A 24,338-nucleotide genomic window follows, 5' to 3' on the forward strand; every position below is an offset into this window, starting at 1 on the left:
TTTTTTATATTGAATAATAATAACCTTGATTATTATCATAATAATAATAAACACATAACTAATTTTACATTAATTATCACTTTAATCATTACAATAAAATAATAAATATAACCAAATTTATAATTTTTTTATTAACTAACCTTAATCATTATTATAATAAAAACATACAAAAATAATTTTATACTAATTAACTTAAAATTAATATGTATATACATAAAAAGTTTCAAAGGAGGGAGAGGACACTTGGGCCCTTGTCCACCCCTTTAAATCGAATGTCCCTCTATGTCAGATTATTGTAAATAAAAAAAAATCTTCAAATATTTAACAATTGTATAATTAGGATTTGAATTTATATTATCTGATAAAGTTAAAATAATTCATTCATGTCATTTAATCTATATATTGATGGTAGAACTAGTAATTAAGAGGGTAAGACAACCAACTGATTAGAGATGTTTTTTTTTATATATATAAAACTTACAAATTTAGAATTAATTATCAATCAAACGACGAAGAAAAACTACCGGTCAAAGTGCTTTATCAAATACTTTTTTAGGTAGAAAAACACCCTATATTGTTTTGTAAAAAACTATGAGAAGTTTTTTAGCAAAACTTTAGTAAAAAAACTGAAAGATAAGATGTAACATTATTATTATTATTAATGATAAATTTATTAACTTTTATAATAATTATTTTAACGATCAATAAATTCTAGTTAATTAATTGTGTAAATTTTTTTATATTAAAGATGTATACCTAACATTTTTAAAAAGTAAAAACATCTTATTTTAGGATTAACTATCAATTTATTAACTAATGAAATTTTATATTAAAAATATATATCTAACATTTTTAAAAGGCATCAATTTAGTTTCCAAATTTTAAAGCTCCAATTAAATCCTCAAATTATTTTAATGTATTAATTAAGTTCCCAAATAATTGATTCCATTAACAGCGTTAAGTCGGAGACTAAATTGATACAGTTTAAATAATATAAAAAACCAAATTGGTATTTAAGTTTTTATTTTATTTTCAAGAGGAGGTGGACAGAGAAAAGCCAAGTGTCTGCCTTCTATGGGCCCCGTGTTAACTTTCGAGTTTCGTGTGCTGGTGCTCCGGAGATCAGATCCCGGAAACTCCTTTGAAGATTGAAATCGGACGGTCCACGTGACCCTTCAGGCTTCGCATCACCGTCCATTTCGATGGGAAAAAAATCGGAAGGAGCAAGCGTGCACGATGCACCATACTGGTGATTCACGCGGCACCTGAAGATGAAGCACTGCACGAAGAAACAGAAAATCGGAATACAAATTTGGCCAGCAGAGGAACCAAACAAACAAAAGCCAGAAGAAGAAGCTCTTGGATTGGATCATCTTCAACAATGTTCTCTCGATTCTTTCACAAATCTCCACCGCAACAGCGCCCTCAGGTACATAAACAAACGCTATTCACGCTCATTGCAGATTCTAGCATCTTCGATTATTTTTTTCTGGCTGTTAAGAATGCCGGTGCAGAATGTTTGGAAACCTTTTGTTTTTTTTTTGTTGAATAGTAATAGTGCATCCGTATGAGCTTATATATTAATGCAAATCCTGCAATTGACGTTGTTTCTGAACATTTTTGGCGTCGTTCAGCAACAGGACGTGGTGCAAGATAGTTTTCCGTCGCCGAATTTCGATCTGCGAGTTGTTCTTCACCATGGCGTTCCATCTACTGCGTCTATTCTCGCTTTTGATCACATTCAACGCCTATTAGCAGTGGGAACACTGTGAGTTATTTGCTTTGCTTTGCTTTGGAACAACGCGTTCTGTTCATGTTTTCTGCTTTATTGGAATTCTCCATTTCTAAGGATACCGAAATGAAATTTCATTAGTTAGAACTAGCTTATGATACGTTATGCAGTATATAGAGATTCATGCTATTGGAACTAGCTTATGATACGTTATGCACCTTCTTTTTTTTTTAATGTTATTAAAGGAAATATTTATGTTTTATTATGTGCTTTTGAAATTGTATTTTTAACTGTTTTACTTTAAAAATAAAATAAAATCTATTTATTCCTTTGTGGTGATGATTGAGGAGTAGCTTAGATGTAGTACATTAGTTATTACTAGTTATTCTTGCTACTTTATGGTATTGAGAGCTAGACAGTTTTTGAGCTGACTCTGGCATTTTCTTCCCTCCTGTAGTGATGGAAAGATAAAGTTGTTTGGTGGTGACAATATTGAAGGGACTCTTATCTCTCCCAAGCAAGCATCCTTCAAAAATTTAGAGGTTCGTAATCTTGGATTCATGTTGAAACTTGAAACTAAAGAGTAATGTGCATCAGTCATTTAATCTTATATTGGTTATTACCTTGATATTTTGTTTTATTTTTTCTTTGAATATGCGTATGTGGTGACTGGTGATGCACAGATGTGTGTCAGTGTGTGTATGATGTGCATTTGCATGCTTATTGATCTAACATTGTACATTTATTAATCTCTCGAAATGAAATGATTTTGAGGGATTTCATGAATAATATTATATCTTATCTTTTTGCAAATTTCTCACAGTTCTTGGAAAATCAAGGTTTTCTTGCCAGCGTCTCAAGTGATAATGAAATACAGGTACCTTACGTATTAGCTTATAATTCTTTTTGGGTCTTCCATATGAGATCTTTTAAACTGTTTATGACCAGGCACCCTCTGAATATGAGTAATAATTTTTTGCTGTAAAATATGTTTTTGGTATCTCAAAATATTTCAAAATTCAATTTTAGTGCCTTAAAAATTTAATACATTTTTAGTCCGTAGATTTTAACAGAAAAACATGTTTGTATTCTTGATGAGGGACTAAAACCGTATCACTATGGTAAATTTAGAGATTAAAAATGTATTAAAATTTTATATGGACTAAAACCAAAGTTCGAGATATTTTGAGGGTCCAAAAACATATTTTACCCTGTTTTTTGGGTATTACATATGAACTTTCTTTCCTTGGATGCTTTTGTTATTTTAAAATGGTTAACATTTATGCCTAGTTTTTTTTCCCCCTTACTCTCATTCTCCCCTTTCCTCAGTTTCATTCACTAGTCAGCTTAGTATGTTTCTGATAATGGCAGGTTTGGGATTTGAAAAGCAAACAAATTGCTTCTGCCTTGCAGTGGGAATCCATCATAACTTCTTTCTCTGTTATTATGGCACCAGTTACATGTAAAATACTTGTGCAGATGATTTTCTATCTGCATTTGCATGCTACTTGTTCAAAGAAAACATAGGTAAATGGGTATTTTACATTTTTGCCCTCTTAATGAGATTCAAGTATATTGGAACTGAGCATGGGATGGTATATGTGTTGATGTTCAACTCTGAAGACAGAAAAATTACAATATTACCCTATTATGTTCCCACAAATGTTATATCTGGTATGTACTCATTCTTGTAGTTCATTTATACCATATTTGAGTTGGAAGCAAGACTAGTATTTTTGTACCTGCCTATGTGGCTGGCTTAAAAGAAGCATTGGCCTTTTCTTTGGTTTGAATTTTGGTGTGTGGTGAGAGAAATTTTCTGTTCCAAATTTCTGATTAAGATATTGGGTAACTTTCTCTGGAGTCTGGATGCAGATTGTAACCCATTAATTACAAATTTTGAAATGGCCTTGTGGTTTTGTACACGAGAAATGTTGTTATTGCATGTTTGGTGTAACCTATCAACTTTCTTGATATGGGTGATGTGTGTCACCCGGAGAGATTTTGAGTTTAGGGTTGTAAGTTTATAACTAATCATGAGATTTTGTATAAATGCATATGCTATCATACAGGATCTAATATTCTTTTTTGGTATTTTGCTAATATCCATGCACGTTTGCATGCATATAGATGTTCTACACCCACTTGACTTGAAAGTTTAAGCTGTTAGGGGATATGGTTTGCAGTAGGACAATGAGCCCCAGCGTAAAATCAAATGCAATTTCAATGCACATTATAGGCAAGTACTTTCGATGAGAAAATTAAAATATTATAATCTGTTATCAATTTTGAGGGCGAGCCCTGGTGCAGCGGTAAAGTTGTGCCTTGGTGACTTGTTGGTCATGGGTTCGAATCTGGAAACAGCCTCTTTGCATATGCAAGGGTAAGGCTACGTACAATATCCCTCTCCCATACCTTCGCATAGCGAAGAGCCTCTGGGCTTCGGGAGAATGCTTCTGCGAATTGTTGGATGCAAGTCTGCGTGGCAGATTTGGGCCAAAATCCACACTCACTTGTGCCAAAGCTTCCAAATCCGTAATGAGCTTCATGATCTCTCTTGTAAACCCGCTTGGTTTCTGAATATCTTCTTCAGATCCAAACACTGGTTAATTCTCTCACGGCTGTTGGAGAGACCGTAACGTCCACTGAGCATCTTGATCTTGTGCTTGATGGACTTCCTCTTGAGTACGACTCATCGATTTCACTGATTAGTAGATGTGTTGCCAATTTTACGATTGATGAGGTTGAGACCATGCTCTTGGAGCATGAATCTCGTATTGACATGGCCAAAAAGCGTTCCCTAGTTTCTGTTAATCTAACTGAAGGAAATTTTAGGGCTAATGATTCCTTTCAACCTTCAAATTCTAATTTGCAAGGTCAAGTTCATCTGGCTTCTGAAACTGCTAACAATCACACGGCTAGGTGAGGTGGCTGTGGTTTTGGTAGGCACAATCTTGGTGGTCGGAGCTTTGGACGCGGTGGTGGTGGTCGAGATCATTTTGTTGATGTCCAATGCCAAGTGTGTCACAAATGATGAGAACTATGTTGCTACTATTCCTATGGCTTCTACTACTTCTGCTGCTTCCTCTGCGGTTTCGACTGTGGCTTCTCCTGTTGCATCTACCACTACTCAAGCACCAGCTTAGTGGTGCCCCCGTTCTGGACTCCCTCTTACTTTCACCAACCTCAATACATGTTGCTACCTCAGTTTGCCTACCCTCAACTGTATCCAACTCAGTTACCCTATACACCCAATCCTGTGCCTTCGAGTTCCACATCTCATGCTGCTTCTCAGGCTTATCTTACCAGCACTGCTCAGTCTCCTTCACAGAGCAGGTATCCTGATTCTGGTGCATCTCTCCGTGTCACCAATATGTCCCAAAACATCCAGCAGCTAACTCATTTTGAGGGTCCTGACCAGATTACTATTTGTAATGGTCAAGGACTTAATGTCAATTCCTCAGGTGTCTCTACATTTCCCTCTCCTTTAAAACCTAATTTGTCTCTTGTCCTAAGTAATATGCTGTTGTTCCCTCAATTACTAAAAATCTAGTTAGTGTGAGTCAATTTTGCAAAGATAATTATGCTTTCTTTGAATTTCATTCTTCTTTTTGTCTTGTTAAATCACAATACACTGAAGAAACTCTTTTTAAAGGGTTAGTGGGACGTGATGGTCTCTACCAATTTCCCGCCTTAAAGTCTTTGGTGCCTCGGACTTCTCAGTCTCTTAGCACTGCTGATTTTGCTTCTGTTAATTCTGTTTTTGTAAGTAAAAATGCTTCTGTTTCTGTTGATAGAAGTGATTCTGTTGTTCCTATTTTAGATACAGATTCTTGTAAATCTGTTGTTCCTATTGTAAATACAGCTGCTTATACTTCATGTTCCTTTTCTACTTGGCATTCTAGACTAGGTCATCCTAGTGTGGATGCTATGAAAATTGTCTTTAAACTTTGTACTAGTCCACCAATCAATAAAAATGTTTCTGATTATTGTAATCATTGTTGTGTTGGTAAATCTCATAGACTTCCCTCTTCTTCCTCTAAATCAGTCTATTCAAAACCTTTTGAACTTGTATTTACTGATTTGTGGGGTGCTGCTCATATCTTTCTTAATATAGCTAAGAGCTTTAAAGTGGGGAATGCGGATCAGAATGCAAATCAAGCAGTTCATACTAATAGATTGGAAAATTTAAAACAATTATTCTCCAGTCCTCCTTTCTTAAAGTCTTCCTCGAGCACAGTAGATAAGCAAGATCCTTTTGTGATTGACATAGGTTTGTCCCTAACATTTTCTACTGCCTACTATTCTTTATTTTCTTAAAATGTTAACCTTATCTTTTTGCAGATGACATTCAAATTGATGAACCTGTAGTCTTTTCATCTCCTCAGAAAATCGATATTGACAAGAGAGGTACGTCTATATTGTTTTATTTTCTCCAAAAAGTATTTTATGATTTTATCTTTTGAATATTAAATGGTTGCCTTGCAGATAAAGGGAAAGGAACAGACAGACAGAAATTACTTGAAGAAGTGAGCACAGACTCGAAACCAAAAGCTAGAACAGCTGAGGAAATTAAGGCTAAATACAGAAAGACGGGGGTAAATCTAGATCTGAAAATTCTGTAATTTACTCATTTTAGATCATGTCTTGACTTTTTACTGGTGTCAGGATGCCTCGGCAGCAACTGCACTTGCAAGGGACAAACTTGTAGAGCGGCAAGAAAAACTCCAGGTAGATGATTGTTTGATTCCTTAATTCATTACCCGTATCTTATTTTTGACAATTTCAAACTTCTCCTTTTCAAAGAACATAAAAGCCTGAATCACCAAAAAGAAACTCCATTTTTATCAAGTTTCTAAAAACAGACATTTCTTACACACCCACACACACCTAGCTGTATGAGAAATCAAAGTATTTTTTAGTTACTATGAATTGAAACTTGGCTGGAATTCTCCCAAATGCGTGTATTATTTTTCTATCTAACCATGTCTTGCCATTCTTTTACTTGATACTCAACGAACGTACTGAGGAGTTGCAAAATGGGGCACAAGACTTTGCATCCATGGCAACTGAGCTCGCTAAAAGAATGGAAAATCGTAAATGGTGGCAGTTATGATTGGTTGCATTTCTTATTTTCATCGATACGCTTATTCATTTCCTTTCGAAGTTGAAGTTCTGGAATGGAGAATTGGCCTCGCAGTTTGCTAAGGTAGCTGATTCCATCACTTACTGTTTGTAAACATATTTGGTCCAACGTGGTGCATGTTATTATTTTTTATTTTTCTGACGCACATATTAGTTTAATTTAATTTTTTTAGGATATTAGTGTAATTTAATTATTGTGTACAGCATATAATTTTGTATATTATAATAATATAATAAACCTCAATAAGTTGCATGCTGCATAATGCATTTTCAGGTAAATTGATATTTTTTAAATTACGAATAAAATGTGAAAAATATCAATATTTTTTTCCTCAAAACTAAATGTTAACAATTATTTAATGATGAAATTAGATAAAAAAAAAATGTCAATGTTTCATTTGAGAGAATCATGAAGATGCAATTTTTATGAACTTAACTGAGCAGATCTAATATGCCATGGTTTTGTATTAAAAAGTTGTGCTAGAGAAACAACACAGAAATTCATCATAACATATTCTAGTCGATTAATAAGTTTATCTCTAGTTTATGGAGGTTAACTTTACATTTGTTTATAGAAATTTAAATTTAGTTGCGCGGCATAAATTTTATATTTTTATTTATACAATTTTCGTTCATTTGGCGGTATACTTCCTGAAATAAGTCCAGAAGATAACTCACAAAATGCGATAAGAGCATATATATATATATATATATAATCTAATTCAGATTGAATAAAAATGTATGAATTATTATAAATTCTAACCGTCTTTAATTCCTAAAAAAAATACATATTATATTAATATCTCTTACAATTTTGCATAAAATTTAACCATTACACATAATGTGTACTTTATGCCGATCATCTCTGCCTTTATTTCATATCAAAGATACAAAATGTACTTCATGCATTTTTTTTGGTTTGCCTACTTTACTAACGTGCCTTAAACATTATCCTTACAAATTTTAGCATGTGATTTTCTTCCCGCATTCAACAAATTTCCTCATACACCCAACAACGAGGGATAAATCAAAAACACCTTTGCATATAGTTCATACAGACGGTCAATATGGATTGTTAAAAGTACATTTGACTTTTATCTTATTAGCACAATATTCTAACTAATTAAACTAATACATCAATTTTGTTAAAAAAATAATAAATATTATTATATAAAATATTAAATTTTTTAATGTATATTTAATACATATATAAATTCACATAACAAATTTTGTAATAATTAATTTTGATATAATAATATATTTTTTTATATAAAAATTTTAATTTATAATTTTTATTGGTCAATTCGTATAAGTTCATATGAATTATGAATTCATATAGGTCCATACAAATTATGAATTCATATAGATTATGTGTAAGGATAATATTGAAATTATAAAAAATATGTTGGATATAAAAGAAAAATGACTTATGCAGCAAAATAATCCCTTTTAGCACGTGGTATGCTAAACTCCCAAAACAAACTATATACCAAGGCCAACTCATTATCCGAAGGACTCAACTACCTATAGGAACCATTGGATCGCCATTCCGCCACATAACCCTCTAATCTGGACAACAATGTTTCCCCACATTGCCTTCATTTCAAAGTTGTATCTTTTTACAATAATGGCATACATAAATTACTAAGTGCAATTAGATTACCTTTTCTTAATGAGCTTGTGTTTTACCACACCTTATAAGTGTTTAGAGACATTTCAATTACAAGCGAACCCTTTCTAGTACGCGACACAAGGCATTGATTCTTCTAATGTTGCCAAAAATTGTCTCAACTACGTGTCAAGAACTAATAAACTACCATTCTGATGCAAAATTTAGGTTGTAAAGAATAAGTAGCTCAAGAATAACAGAAATTTGTCAAGATCCAATAAGCTAACATTCGTGAAAGAACATAAGCATTTTAATTCACATCACAAGTTCCTAGAATGATTACTCTCGATTTTAATTTTTCTCCAGCAAGATAAAGATTAATTCATAATTTAAAATGGTAGGGAATTCAAATCCAAGGAAATAACGTGGTAAATTTTGAGGTTTTTTTTATGTATTTGTACATCTTTATCACTCTCATCCCTTTATTTAATAAAAGGGTATTACTAACATACTCTAATAAAATCTTTAAACTAATTATTGTTAGCTGAAATTAATTGAAAAATATAATCTTATAAAGGGAAGCTTTCAACAAAAAAATCAGAATCCTTGTCTTCAGAAACCAATTAAGAGGCAGTCTTCCAGCACCTTCCACTTTGCAATATCCCTCCACAACAAAAGAACTCAGCCTGCAATAGATAGGCATTGGGCCTATTAGCCTAATAAGACAAAGAACCATCACTATAGTCTGAAATGTTAAATCAAATTGCCTCCTTATCATGCGAAAATCGCCACATTCTTGATCATGTACTTATGCCATAAGATAAACACACACACAAACAAAAACTGTAAATAAACTCTTCCAACCAAATCTTAAGGCCAACTGTGTTTGTATGTATGCAAAATATTGCATTGTTTAAGGGTTCATTTAGTCTCTTCAATATTTCTTAACTATTTTTAATTTGCACGGACTAATCTATTCATTTTTATTATAACTAACTTTATTTTCATGATTTATAAATTAATAAAGGGATAAGAGTGATAATGATGCACAAATACATATTGATAAGGGTTATGCATACATTATTGTTATACTGAAATTATATAGCAATTATTTAATTTTTTATTGTTTTTTTTGTGTTAAAACAACAAAAACATAACTTCTTTTGAATTTTTATTCAAAAGATACTAAATTTATTGATTTTAGAATAATTTTTGTTGTATTTTATGTAGAGTTGAGTTGTAGCAAAGACATGAAAGAGGATGAATAAACAGAAGTGTTGCTTTCAGCGCGATCTCCTCGCTCAGTGAATCAAAATCGCTCAGCCCAAGTTAACCGCTTAGCACAAGGAGCCACATTGGAAGACAACTATCACGAACAAGCGGCATCTTGCGCTTAGCACGTGACCACTTAATCCAAGTGGACATGCGCGAGAGTTGCGCTAAGCGCACAAGAGAGTTCTGATTGACCAATTAATTGGTAAAACATATAAAAGGAAAGGAAACATACTTTGTTTCCTTATGCACAAAGGAACCAAGGAAGCAGAGGAACAAGGAAACAGAGGGAAGCAAACAACCAAGGGAAATCCTTGTTCGGAGCTCTGGTCGATTCGTTTCAATCATTTTTCTTCCATTTTCTTCCTTTTCATCCCACCTTTATTTTTTGTAAGTCTCTCATGACAATGAGAGGCTAAAACCACTCATTGTTGGGAGCTCTGCAAACCAAACTCTCTGTGATGTAATGATTCTAAACTATCTATTAATATAATGTTATTATTATTCATCCAGTGCTTATTTACATACTTATGGTTTGATCATCCATCATTATGTACTATTTTAGGATACAAATATTGGGAAATGTTTGTATGTTAAGAACTTTGAAATGATCTCTAAAATGGAAATTATTTATTAATTAATCGCCAAGGGATTGAGAGTGGTATTAAGTGGTTTAGGTTCTTTCGCTCGAGGGATCTTGGTTAGAATAGACTAGTAGATGTGGGTAATAACCATATTAATGTTAAGAAGAGAAAAATCCATTAAGATTACATCAAGAGAAGTTTTGGCAAGCAGAGCCCCAACATGTTCCTTAAATCACCACAACATCATCTCATAACTTCGAGTGTATGTTTTCTCAACCTTTATGTTTCTTGCTTTGTAGTTAATTCTTTTTAGTTATACTTGTAGTTAATCAATAAACAAGATTCGACTTGAGTCATTAATTGCTTAATCATATATATATAACTCTGAGTACAAGCATAGTCTCTATAGAATACGATACTCGATCTTACTGTTTTATACTACTTGTACAACTTGGTATGTTTGCCAAGGAGACAACAAGTTATTGGTGTCGTTTTCGGGGTAGGTGTGGAGAAACTAGGAGAAGGCCTGGTGGTTAGGGTAGGTTTGGAGAAACTGGGAGAAGGCAGGGTACCTCTTGCCCTCCTATAGGACCACAAGCATCTCCAGGAAGGTGTTCAATGTCTGAGCATAAAACTTGATGACCTTCAATCGGACCTTGCACTGTTTAGGTGAGTCGTCCTCAGGATCATAAATGTTGGAGTAAAACTCTTTCACCAAGGCCACATATATGTTCTTCTCTAGAAGCCTGATGAGCTTCCTATCCCAATGCCCTCGCTCGAGCTCCTCCAGGAACTCATCATAATCAGAGTAGGCTAGTTGTACGTTCCTCTCTGGAAGGATGTTCCGGAGATGAACGTTCTCCTGATATCTATGCCAAGTCACTTTTGATGTCAACCTGGTGGAGTCCTATTTTGTCTTGGGCACTTGTGGCCTAGCTTGTGATGTGGAAACTCTGCGTTTTTTTAGAAGCCACTTGCACAAAAAGAAAGACAAAAAGAACACAAGTTAAAAGGTAAAATAGTTAAAGTCAAAAGTAAAAAGTACAAATAAAGGTAATATGTAGTGGACTCGGCACTAAGCGCACACATGGTTGCTTAACACCAACCTTAGCAAAACACTCAGAAAGGGAGACTAGGCTTAGCACGAGGGTGTGCGCTCAACCCAATTATTGAAAATAGGAAAACACAGAGATATTTGAGCTTAGCGCATATGGCTCGCTAAGCCCCATTCAAAAAATGAAACCTCTCGGAGAGGCGTGGGCTTAGCGCAAGTAGCACACTTAGCCCAATTAACAAAATTTTAAGACAAAAAAAGGAATTGGACTTAGCGCGTAGGGCGTGCTTAACCCAACACAAAGTGGAACATACAAAAAATAGCTTGGGCTTAGCACGAGGTGTGTGCTTATAGCCCAATTAGCAAAATATTTCACACACAGAGATATTTGGGCTTAGCGCGTAGAATGCGCTTAGCCCAAATAATATTAGAATTCAAACAGAGACATATTTAGGCTTAGCGCAAGAATGGCGCTTAGCCCAAGCAATTACAAGAATTGTCCAGTGTCTAGCTTGCTTAGCGCGAGGGTACACACTAAGCCTACATTCAGAATTCAAAAAGTCTCTTGGGCGCTAAGCCACTTATGAAAAATGAAGAGACATTTTGGGCTTAGCGCGTAGTCAGCGCTAAGCCCGAGTAACGATAACATCAAAATAGAAGACCCGCTTATTGAATGCAGATTCTGAAAAATTCCCAGATTGTGTGAATGTTGAAGAACATTCATAAGGGTTGAAGAACATCAACCCAAAAATGCCAAAGTAATTAAACAAACCTATGAACTTGCTTAGCATGTAGGGCACGCTTAGTGGGTTCATCCAAAATTTCCAGAAATTCATGAACTCACTAAGAGCAGCATTCTAGCTTAGTGAGTTCATGTTTCAGAAACCCAAATCGTATGAACTCGATAAACACGAAAGCCCGACTTAACAAGTTCATCGATTTTCGAAAACTTAAAATGGCATAAACAATACAAACAAACGCAACAACACACATGTATGTACACAATGTACCCTAATTCATCACACAAGCAAAGTATAAACTCAATGAACAGAAAGAAATCAAGACATATATACATGTAATCAACAAAATTATAAAATAGTAAGATCGAGTATTGTATTCCTTGGCTGTGGAGAAACTGGGAGAAGACAGGGTACCTCTCGCCCTCCTGTAGGACTACAGGCGTCTCCAGGAAGGTGTTCAATGTCTGAGCATCGAACTTGATGACCTTTCCTCGGACCTTGCACTGATTATAAATGTTGGAGTAAAACTCCTTCACCAAGGTCACATCTATGTTCTTCTCTGGAAGCATGGTGAGCTTCCTATCTCAATGGCTCCACTCGAGCTCCTCCAGAAACTCATCATAATTAGAATAGGTCAGTTGTACCAAGTTGCACAAATAATATAAAACGGTAAGACCGAGTATCGTATTCCGCAGAGAAACTGTACTTGCACTCATAGTTATGAAAGGTCATAATTTTAATAATTAAAAAATGGTTATTTAATTTACAAAAAATTATAGAGAAAATAAAATGATACATTAATAATATTTAAAAAATTAAAATTACAGTTAAGATTTTAATAAACAAAACCATTAATTTCATGTTACCACTAAAAACTGGATCGGAATTGAAAACAATTGAGACATATAGGGAGTACCCAATATATGCAAACAGTTCATGCTCTTTAGATGGGGAAAAAGAAGAAACATGAGAGCCAATTCAATAAAAGTCCCATCAAACACTTCGGGACAACTTAAATCCCAGCCTCAAACATTTCCATACAGTGAAAGCAAGGCTAGAAATCTTGGTGGCTTATAAGATTATTGAACTCAGAATTTTTCTGGTTCAGAATTAGACATATGTATTAAAATAGCAAACCATAAAATGATCAAGTTGTGCACGGCGCCGGAATATGGCTATCCCTTTCAATCCATATCTGTCGACATAAGTTGTAAGATGAGGGCTGTGGCCATATTCATCCTATAGCTAGCTAGTTTTTAATTAACATTGTAGAATGTATATTTGCAATAATATTATAAAGTGTTTTTTTAAGATAATAATATAAATTGTACGTTATTATCGATCAATATCATTATCAAACTACTTATCAAGAAAATATTATTATCAAACTTCTGCAATTAATTAAAAATGTCAGTAAACTAAATCACCCACGACATGTTGAATGCCGCTTAGGAAACGAACTGCGTTTCTGAAAGAAAAAATAATAATTTTTTAAGTCATAATCCAACGTTACTTTTTAAAAGTATGTTTTTAAGACTTTTGAGCAACTTATAAATTAGTTTAACCACATAATGAGAAGGAGAATAATGTTGTATATCATTCTTTGTTACATCTCACATATTTTTAAGAAACTTATAAATATTATTTTAGTTATATAATATTTTTCTGTGCCTTCTTATAAAAAAGATAGTCCAAAAACATGATATATTATGCTTCTTATAATATTTTTAGTGATAATCCATTTGTTCACATCAATAAATTGTTTGGCAGTCATATGTAACGTAAGCAATATACATGACACATGTTACTTTATAGTACAATTTTTGTTTTAAATATTCCTAACCCTCGTTAATTTTTCCTCCTCCTTTTTGTTTGAAAATTTTTTCTTGAAAAATCTTAAGTTATTTATAACTTGAGAGAAAAAGAAAAAAAATGAAATATAAATGATTAATTTGATTGATGATGTAATGTATAAGAAAAGAAAAAGAAAAATAATAATTATTAATTTGATGTTTGAAACTTTTAGTTATCAAAATATAATCACTCTTCTTGTTTTTTTTTTCCTTTTAAGTATATTTTAAATATATCTTGTTTTTATTTTAGTCATTGACTTGCTAATTCTCCTCTCATGACCATGATATTTACCACGAACTTCCTTCCTTATAAATGACACACTTAATATTTTTAAGAATTTTACATTAATTATAAATTAAATTATTTTAAAGGTTAATAAATTTACCATAAATTGTAATTAAATGAGAGTTAGCATATAATTTTTTAATCCACAAGTTATGTATTATTAGATTCTTATTAGTAGCACGATATTCACAGTCTGATGTACAGTAAACATTTTCGAAATAATAAAATGAACCAGAGCAAATAAATTCACATTTGATATATGCTGCTTTTATTTCTTTTGCGTCAACTACTTCAAGGCGACCTGCTGCCACCCCATCTTTGCAAAAAAAAAAAAAAACACCCACTAAATTGCCTCATCTAATTTTTTCTTTTGCATTAACTTATGAAGCATTCACACCTATTAAACACCCACGAATTCCACGTTTCATATTCAAGTCCATTTCACCCCATGCCCCATCGCGCCCACCTCTCCCTCTCTCTATCTAACACCCACGTACCCCAACTGTTGCAATAAAATCAACACCCTTTGTTTTTTTTTTTTCATAGTACTTTAGTGCACACATATATATATATATATATATATGTGAACTATGAAGAGTACCTTGGAGAACAAGCCTAAAACAAACTTTGTGTAGTTAAAGATTAGAATGATGAAAAACAATAGCCCACAAGATTGGCCTGAGCCAATAGTCAGAGTTCAGTCCTTGTCCGAAAGGTGCACAGATTCAATCCCTGAGAGGTATATCAAACCCCTCAGTGACCGTCCATCTGATGATGCCGTTGCTGTTGATGATGCCAACATCCCAATCATTGACCTTGCAGGGCTTTATGGTGGTGACCCAGATGCTCGAGCCTCCACACTGAAGAAAATCTCTGAGGCTTGTAATGAGTGGGGTTTCTTCCAAATCGTGAACCATGGTGTTAGCCCTGAGCTGATGGACATGGCTAGGGAAACTTGGCGCCAGTTCTTTCACATGCCTTTGGAGGTGAAGCAGCAGTATGCAAACTCGCCAAAAACCTATGAAGGGTATGGTAGCAGGCTTGGGATTGAGAAAGGTGCCATTCTTGACTGGAGTGATTACTATTATCTTCATTACCTTCCCTTGTCTTTGAAGGACAATAACAAATGGCCCAGTCAGCCTCCCTCTTGCAGGTACATATCTAATTTAATAAACTTGTGATGAATTTAATTTTTACCAGAAAATAGTCTATGAACTGATCGTGTGAAGATCAGTTTTTAAATTATCGTTCATTACCATATATTCTTATAATAAGTTTATTTGACCTCTATTTCTTTAAAAAAATATTTTAAATTTAGAAGTGATTATTGTCATGATTTCTCTTGCTGTATGTGGTCGAGTTCTTAATTGTATAATTGTATGTCTTGTCTTTTGGTATATAACACGTATGATATCGAATTACCCAAAATGTTTAAACCATAATGATATATACATGAATGATTAATTATATTATATGTCTAGCATGTTCTATCACCCAAGACTCCTTTGTACACAAAGCATGCATGAATAATGCATAAATTCATTGCTTTTCTATTGGAAGAATGAGATTGACTAAGATTGAATATAATTCTAGATTACAATTGAATACAAGAGACTCGAATACCATATATCATAAATTAACTATTTAAATTTTTAAAGTTATTAACTATATTATATCCCTAGCTAAGATAACAACCATATATATTTATATAAAAACTTGAATTAATGCAGGGAAGTGTGTGATGAGTATGGGAGAGAGCTGGTGAAGCTATGTGGGAGGTTGATGAAGGTTCTATCCATAAACCTTGGATTGGAAGAGGATGCTCTTCAGAAAGCTTTTGGAGGAGAAGATGTTGGAGCATGCATGAGGGTGAATTTTTACCCAAAGTGTCCAAGGCCAGAGTTGACGCTGGGTTTGTCTTCGCACTCAGATCCAGGAGGCATGACACTTTTACTTTCTGACGACCAAGTCCCTGGTCTTCAAGTCCGAAAAGGCAACAATTGGATTACGGTGAAGCCCCTTCCCCATGCTTTTATTGTCAATATTGGAGACCAAATTCAGGTGAATGCTCTCTCTCTCCCATAATTATCCTCATGGAATCTTTGGCTACAAATTCATGATACATGCATCTGTCACATGAGGGTACAAGTTGAGGGTTGATTCTTTTTTAGTTTTGTCCTTAATTCGTCGGATTTTTTGACGGATGTGGCCATTTCAATGTTTCTACACACATGCATGTGATCTCATTTAGGGTTTTATTTTATTCAATGAAAAAATATATTATATATGAACACACGGTAAAATAGTTATACATTAATATTTAATTATAGATCTTTCTATTTAATATTTTAAAACGCAGATTAATAATAATTTCTAATTTCTTATACTAATAAAATTATTTATTAGTATAACTGTTAATAATAGAAACTATTGATAAATGTTTTATTATAAATTAGTAGTAAAATAATTTTTATTAGTGATAGTTTGATTGAAACTTGAAAGAGATCTTAATTATAAAGAATGTTCTTTTCACTGTCGCAGAATCAGCGCGCACACATAAAAATAGATAGCATTTGGCCTGTTGGCCAAAGCATTATAGGGATAAGGTCTTTCTTTATTGACAAGACATTTCTGAACAAATGATTTCATTGCTTAAGCTCATTTTTGCTTTTACCTTCCTAAGTTTGTGACTGAAACTCTATCCTTCATACCAATCATACCCTCATCATATAAAGCTATGATCAATGATCTACCAATTATAACTAGCTAGTACATAATTGCATCTTTTGACGATGTTCAAAAGACCAAACACTGCACCTAGTAAAATATTATTTCTATCATGACTGTATAAGATGAAATATATCTAGATTATGTTGACTACTACAAAAGGTTAGAGCACGCTCCAATAATTGAGACTTCAACTAAAAGAGTACTGTTAAGATACCTATAATCTATGCTTATTTATATTTAATAAAAAAAATTCAAAATAGACATTACATTGATTAAAGTTTTATGAGGTATGTACTAAGTCAAAATAAAATAAACACCTAATGAGTGCATGACGTTATCGTGACTGAAAAAAAATGACAGAATAGGGTACCAACTACCGCACGAATTAGTGATGTTTTTTTTAAAAATTTGGCTAGTCACGGTGCAAATGACACTGATATTGCTAAGATCATTATATAAGCCAAGGCTAAGGGCAAAAATGAGGCACTTTGTGTCTGGCTATTTACAAAACAATTGAGATTTGTGTAATAGTGAGACAATTAAGTATGTCATAGGCGTTTGAGAATGATAATATTATTTTTTGCTTTTTTTTTAGATAGATAGTAATGAAAAAAATAATTGAGGATAAATTAGAAATAATAAATACGTATACTAAATAAGATAATTATCATTATAATAGTTATAGATTAGGGATATATATTTGCTTTTGCTTAAGCAATGTCGCGGTACAAACATATAAGGTAGATTTTTGTCTCCGATTTTAAGTTTGCATGACCATGTTACTTCCAGTTGAAATTCAATGTTAGATCTTTAGTATGTAGCTTATCAATGAGAAAATCATACTAATTTATTTTAGTTTTTGTTTGACAAGGTTCTAAGCAATGCAAACTACAAGAGTGTGGAGCACAGGGTGCTAGTAAATTCAAACAAAGAGAGAGTTTCCCTAGCCTTCTTCTACAATCCCAAAAGTGACATACCCATTGAACCAGTAAAGGAATTGGTAAAGCCAGACAAACCTGCACTCTACACGCCCATGACCTTTGATGAATACAGGCTCTTCATTAGATTGAGAGGACCATGCGGAAAATCTCATGTGGAATCGTTAAAATCTCCAAGATGATCGATATATCGTTATCAACAAGGACATTGCTTGCAATATTATATAATTAATAGTATTGTAAATCCTGTTCCTAGATATGTACTTGTCTGAACAAATTGCCTAATAGTTAAACCACAAAAGCAATTGGATAATATAGATATGAAATTGATGTGGAAAAACTGTTTATGTTAATGGATGAATTTGGGAGGTCCGCAAAGATCATTCCTATAGCTTTGTAATTATTAGAGATTTGTGTCCCCACATTCCCAACAGATGACGGTGATAAGTGCACCATAATCTTAGGGGCAATATTTGTATCATATAGTAATAGTATGTACTGTATTAATTGTATGATGCAATGCTTGACAAGCCTGCTTCAAATTCAATGCACTAAATTAATTATTGAACTCCACTACTTTTTTCTTTCTACATTGTCTCCGGCATTATTTAAAAATAAATATTTTTTAGGAGAGTGTTATTTGTATTCTCATCCTTTAAAAAAATAATATTTATATTCTCATACTATATATATATAGATTGTCAGTTTTTTTTATAGGCAAAGGTATAATAATATTAAAAGGGATACAAGATGTACCCATAAAACTTACATATTCAGCCCCACCAACATGTAATAGGTGGTTAATAAATATTTACCAACATAGAATGATAAATATGAAGTAACCACCGAAAGATATAGCCAAGTGGGGCGAAAAAGCTAAGAAATAAAATACTTACGTTAGGTACTAACGATTAAAAAAGTTCTATATTTTATCAAGCAAACCAACACTATAGATTGTCGTATCAAGCAAAATTCTATATTTTATCACTAAGGACTTGCATAACGATTAAAAAAGTTACACATTAGGGATTTTGAATTGCTATATGTAAGCAACAAAGGAAGAGTGAAATACTTATGTTATATTAATTGTTGAACTGCTAACTAACTTAATAGTTCCTTAAGATTGGCCAACTTAGGTAAGTCCCTTCATTAAAAAAACAAAAATGATGATTTCAGAACTTGATCTTTGCTTCGCAATGAGCACAATCTATCTCATGCCAACAAAAACCACTTTCCATATGGCATCAAACCAGATCTACCACGCTTTCATGGCATTGAGCTTCCCGTGTGCCACCCAAAATCATGAATGATCATCCGATAGTGGCAATCAATTAGAATAAAATCTCACGAAATAAGTAAATATTAACGTCTTCTCTGAGTTTATAGAAGGTGATTTCTATATCAATCAATGATTAGGAAAAAAAGCAAACTCATGAAATAAACCCAATATTCAATCAGGATATTTTCATCACACACTTTGGCTTGAATGGTAGACATTCATGTACTTGGAAAAAAAACACAACGCTTAATCATGAGAACAAGATGTTTAGACCAGACTAATTAACAAACTTAATATATTAAAAAGAAAATAATAACAATAAAAAACATAGCACAATACTTTGATTGAGACGTTTGTGGGAGATTTCAAACAGCTGATGATCTGATCTAAGGTGGATACGCTCGTGAGTCACCATCTAAAACAATAATAACACAATTGAGTTTGCATTATAGGAAGAAAAAAAACAGATAGAAAGAATGGGGATTAATTAAAAGAGACTAGTCTCTTGAAAATTGAAATATGGGTAGGCCGGGGGAGATGTATTGATGATTGATCTAACTGTGAAAAGAAGTGTGAAAATATCTTTTGTGTGTGACATTTTATGAATACTAGTATTTTGACGGGCTGATTAAGTTTTTAATTTTTAAACTTTTTAAAATTTTATTTTTTTAGTTTTAAACAAAAGTTTGATGGATTAATGTTTTCTAATTTTTTTTCTTAAAGTTTTTAGTTTTTAAATAAAAATTTAACCAATTAATGTCTTTAAACTGTTTAAAAATTCAATTTTTAGTTTTTCAAACAAAGTTTGAATCACATTATTTTTTTTTTATTTTATATAGATGTACAGGATTAAAATTTGAGTTTTTAAAATTTTTTGAGAACTTAATCGGTCAAAATTTTGTCCAATGACAAAAAGCGTTAAGGGATGCTTGGTATAAGAATTTTTTTTTGTTTCATGAAATTTTTTTTTTTCCATGTTTAATTGTTTTAAAATAACATTTTCAGGAAACCATGTTTATCGGGAATTGTTTTACTACATTTCTAACAAAAATATTTTCATGGGAAAAAGTGAAAATGTAATTTTTTAAATTTAAAAACAAGTTTATAAAAATGTTTTGTTACTCTTATTAATTCATTATTTAATATGTTAAATAATAAAAATTTGTAGTAGAATTACTATATATGTTACTTTTTTGTTCACAGAAAATTTATATGAGAATTAATCTTAATTACTAACCAAATAAATTTCATTATTCTTAGAAATCATGATTTTCAGATTCATATTTTTTAGAAATGATGATTCTCAACGTGAAAAAAAAATCATAATTTGACACAACTTATTATTAATTTAAATTCATAATACTAATACTTCGATCAATTTTTATTAGACAATTTTTTTTCAACAATGACAACTGTAATTGACTCTTTTTTTCACGAGCATATAACCTTTTGTCTTTGTGATGTATCTGATTCTAAATATCACAAGTTGATGCTCGCTTTCGTGCATGTGTCATTTCTTTATCATAGTTATGAAAATTATTAAAGAAATTAATATTCCTTTTTTAATACGTGGAAATGGGATGTCGAATTTCCTCCATCGCATTTGATACAAGACAAATGTTTTTCATTTCTTTATTTATTTTCTTATCTGTGGTGAGGGCGAGGGGTTAAGTTGCAGATTCTCAATGAACAATATAAATTGTATGACACATCGAGATTCTCCAGATGATTGTCTGCAGTTATTTAGGGGGGGGATCGATGGATTCATGAAATAAGATTTTTTTTTTTATAGATAATTTTAGTATAGATCACCGTATACCTAACAAGTAATTGAGGTATATTAATTCTTTCTTAAAAATTAAAATTTTGATTGTATATAATATAAAAATTAACTATGATCATAAATAAATAATAGTTTCAAATCATATAATAATTTCTCATTTCTCATGAATCCTAACAGATGGGTTCTTTCTAACTGTTAAGAAATTTAATTCAATTGATTAATCACATTGTATATAAATTTTTATAAATTATCTAATATTTATCTTTCATTCTTATAAATAAATAAAAAATCTAGTATCCAATGTTAAACCTCTGCTCAACAAGGTGAGTTATTAATTAACTGCTCCTAACTTAGTATTGACAAAAGTTGTTCTTAAATTAAAACCCACATGCTTGCCTAATAAATTCTTGTCACGATCGAATGAGCTTTATCTCACAACAAAACAAGTGTAACTGTGTTGAATATTCTAGAGCCCCATCATGCTCAAAAGTCAGTATTGTCAACTATTTATTAAGGTTTTCATCATAAAAAAATCCAAATCACAACCATTTTTTAGTCACGTGCTTGAAACTGTACATATATTGACACGCTTTGTCTGATTTCTTTTTAAAAGGCCACTCATGTTGTCTCATAGTGGCAGTGAGTCACCCTAATCTGGAATTGCTCATTTGGGATTACGTACACATGATAGGATCGTTTAATTATATTGGTTCGAAACTTTTTCTTTTTAATAAATTATTTAAAGAGGCAAAGATATGCCACAAACTTCTACAGAAATTTATATTATCATTTACTAATGTGTATTTGATTTTTCTAGAATACAGTTTAACGTTTGACGGACGTTTGTTTCAATGGAAAAAAGAATCTTTCACGCTTGTTTTGTGTTTTATAAGTCATGCAAGGATTTAACAAGTAACTAATACTACAACTTTATTTATGGAAAATAAGATAAACAGAACCAAAATTATTAAATTAATGCATTTTTATCCTATTCCTATCAATTGAATCAATTTTCGTTGACATGATTTGAAATCTTTGAATTTGGTGTTCTAATACAAATCCAACATACAAAAATAAAATAATTATGATCATTTGAAAAAATTACTTTTATTTCAAAAAGTACTTTTTTACTTGAAAATCAAATATGCATTTAATTAATACATTTTATTACATATCAAGTGAGCAAGTTTTGCTGTTATATATTGCTTGTGGAACGATGAAATTAAACTACATTAAAATTCAACTATACCTATCCACAAATGGAACATATTTACAAACTTAATTGGAAAGAACTAAGATTGGGAGAAGAGGATGCAGTGTGTGGAGTTGACCATGCCCTTTTCATTAGTATTATTTATTTCTTTCATTTATGCCATTCTAATTTCTTTCTTTACTTTGTTGGATTCCAAATGGTTCCCAAAGACAGAAGAGAACATAGCATATCTAATTCATAATGACTGTAGCTAGCAGCAGCATAGCATTCCCGTGATTCATAGTATTTCTTCCTAACGTGCAGGGTCGAGAACTAAACTAGCATTCTAATGCCTCTGCATGATGAACTCTGAATGGTAGTTTAATGTCGGCATCATGGCATAAAATTGAGGGACAAACAATGCATGGTTATCCAAGCCGTCGTTTATGTGGGGTAAAACCTTTCATTCGTCTTGTCAAGTAAGAAAAGTATTACCTTCTTTGGATTCTGATCTTTCCCTACACAATTTGTTCCATTTGTGTGATGGAACAAGTGGCAGATTAAGTACCTTTAATAACGAAAATTAAGACATGAAAGCGATATGTTGATTAACTATATTTTCGTCCATGATGTCGTGAAGTATTTATTTCTAATAATTCTAATAGAGGTGCTAGGTAGGTGCCGACGCGAAGTTTGAAAAGGTAGCGCTACTGCCATATATTAACAACATATTAGACATAATTTTCGTCCCTTTTGATTACATATCAATCTCAACGAAGAGAAAGAGGTTAGTTTAAAATTTCATTATTGGTGATAAAAACAAATCTCATTAACATATTCTCTAACACATTTCCTCTATCTGACACATTTTATTATTGATTAAAATTTATTTAAAATAAAAAAATTCATTAAATAACAAGTGAAACCTATAAAAATTATAATTTTTAATAAATTTCAATCAATTATAAAAATTGTGTTGCTATTTTTCTTGTTGATAATAGTTCATTAAAAAATATAAATATTAATCGATGTCCTAAAAATATTAATTAAAAAATTTAAAGTAAAAATATTTTTATTGAAAGATAAAAAATTGTTATTCATAATTTTTTTTATGTTCTATAATTTAGACGATAAATATTTTTTTTAATTCTTTAACTGGCCTAAAAATATTAGCCCGCGAGACCCTTAAAAAAATAATGTACATTGGATAAACGGTTTGCTCTTGTCATTGTCTAAAATTTAGCCATTCAATCACATTAGAGAAGTCAGTCACCAGATGTAAGTAATTAATAGGAAAAAGCTCTTTACATACCCTACTGGGAACACAGTGCACATGCACGGATCGAGTGGCCAAATTTTAATGGCTTATATTAAGGGTGGTAACTATCATGTTGGACAAATTAAGTTAGAATGTATACCGGGGTTCAACTTCAACCTAATTCAAAAATCACAACTAATGTGTTAACTTCCTGTTTGCATTGCCGGCTGAATTATGTTAAAAGTACTAGCTAGTAAGACTCTTTAATTAGTTATGTTGGTCTATTGATTAATTTTAGTTTATATGAATTAAAAGTGATGATGTCGTTAGTTAAGTGGCTAATCGGCTACATTCATATATCCAATATACATATTGCATGTATATATTCAATGTACATTAATTTGAATTCTTCAACTCTTTTGGTCGTTGTGGGGTCTTTATACAGGCCTGGAAAGAACATGGAATATAATGTAGTTGCCAGAAAAAAGAATTGGTGGAATGTGATTCACATGCATGTGTTGTGGTCCGGTTTGTTAGTACTTATGTCTTAGCTCGATCTCGAGATATGGATGTTGATTTACAGTTGAAAATATGATAATAAATTTAACGGATAAAAATAAAATAAATATAAAAATAAGATTTTTGATCTATTGACAAAATTATTTTTACTTCAAACTTAATTTTACAATGAATTCTCTACCATGTTCTAATTCTACAGTGAAAGCAATTCGTCACTGAGTTAATAAGGATTAGGAACTCATACTACATGTGTAGGATTAGGGAGATCCATATGTTAGTTAGTAGATCATGTAGCCGGTTAAGCTCACAAAGAGGACCTTGGCTTAAATCTTCTTTGTAATCCACTTGCAGATTGCCTTCAGTT

The 24,338-nt window shown here is 32.2% G+C and overlaps 2 protein-coding genes across 4 annotated transcripts; both read left to right on the forward strand.

Moving 5' to 3' along the window:
* Positions 1 to 1,050: 1,050 nt before the first annotated feature.
* Positions 1,051 to 7,121, forward strand: LOC102662071 (uncharacterized). 3 transcript variants are annotated; one of them, XM_041009258.1, is made up of 10 exons: positions 1,051 to 1,429; positions 1,635 to 1,768; positions 2,190 to 2,274; positions 2,556 to 2,609; positions 3,104 to 3,406; positions 3,863 to 6,005; positions 6,077 to 6,142; positions 6,221 to 6,330; positions 6,401 to 6,463; positions 6,762 to 7,121. In XM_041009258.1, the coding sequence occupies exons 6-10, from the start codon at positions 5,663 to 5,665 to the stop codon at positions 6,846 to 6,848; spliced, it is 669 nt and encodes a 222-aa protein (XP_040865192.1). In that variant the 5' UTR covers positions 1,051 to 1,429; positions 1,635 to 1,768; positions 2,190 to 2,274; positions 2,556 to 2,609; positions 3,104 to 3,406; positions 3,863 to 5,662; the 3' UTR covers positions 6,849 to 7,121. The 3 variants fall into 3 exon arrangements, with proteins under 3 accessions (XP_040865192.1, XP_040865193.1, XP_040865194.1); XM_041009259.1 differs by having other exon boundaries at positions 3,104 to 3,259; XM_041009260.1 differs by having other exon boundaries at positions 3,104 to 6,005; positions 6,765 to 7,121.
* A 7,439-nt stretch (positions 7,122 to 14,560) lies between these two features.
* LOC100794125 (probable 2-oxoglutarate-dependent dioxygenase At5g05600) lies at positions 14,561 to 18,516 on the forward strand. Its single transcript, XM_003544033.4, has 3 exons — positions 14,561 to 15,428; positions 16,006 to 16,336; positions 17,877 to 18,516. Exons 1-3 carry the CDS (start codon positions 14,923 to 14,925, stop codon positions 18,123 to 18,125), a joined length of 1,086 nt encoding a protein of 361 aa, XP_003544081.2. The 5' UTR covers positions 14,561 to 14,922; the 3' UTR covers positions 18,126 to 18,516.
* Positions 18,517 to 24,338: the final 5,822 nt, after the last annotated feature.

This window comes from Glycine max, chromosome 14 (assembly GCF_000004515.6).
Source record: "Glycine max cultivar Williams 82 chromosome 14, Glycine_max_v4.0, whole genome shotgun sequence".
Taxonomy (NCBI): Eukaryota; Viridiplantae; Streptophyta; class Magnoliopsida; order Fabales; family Fabaceae; genus Glycine; species Glycine max.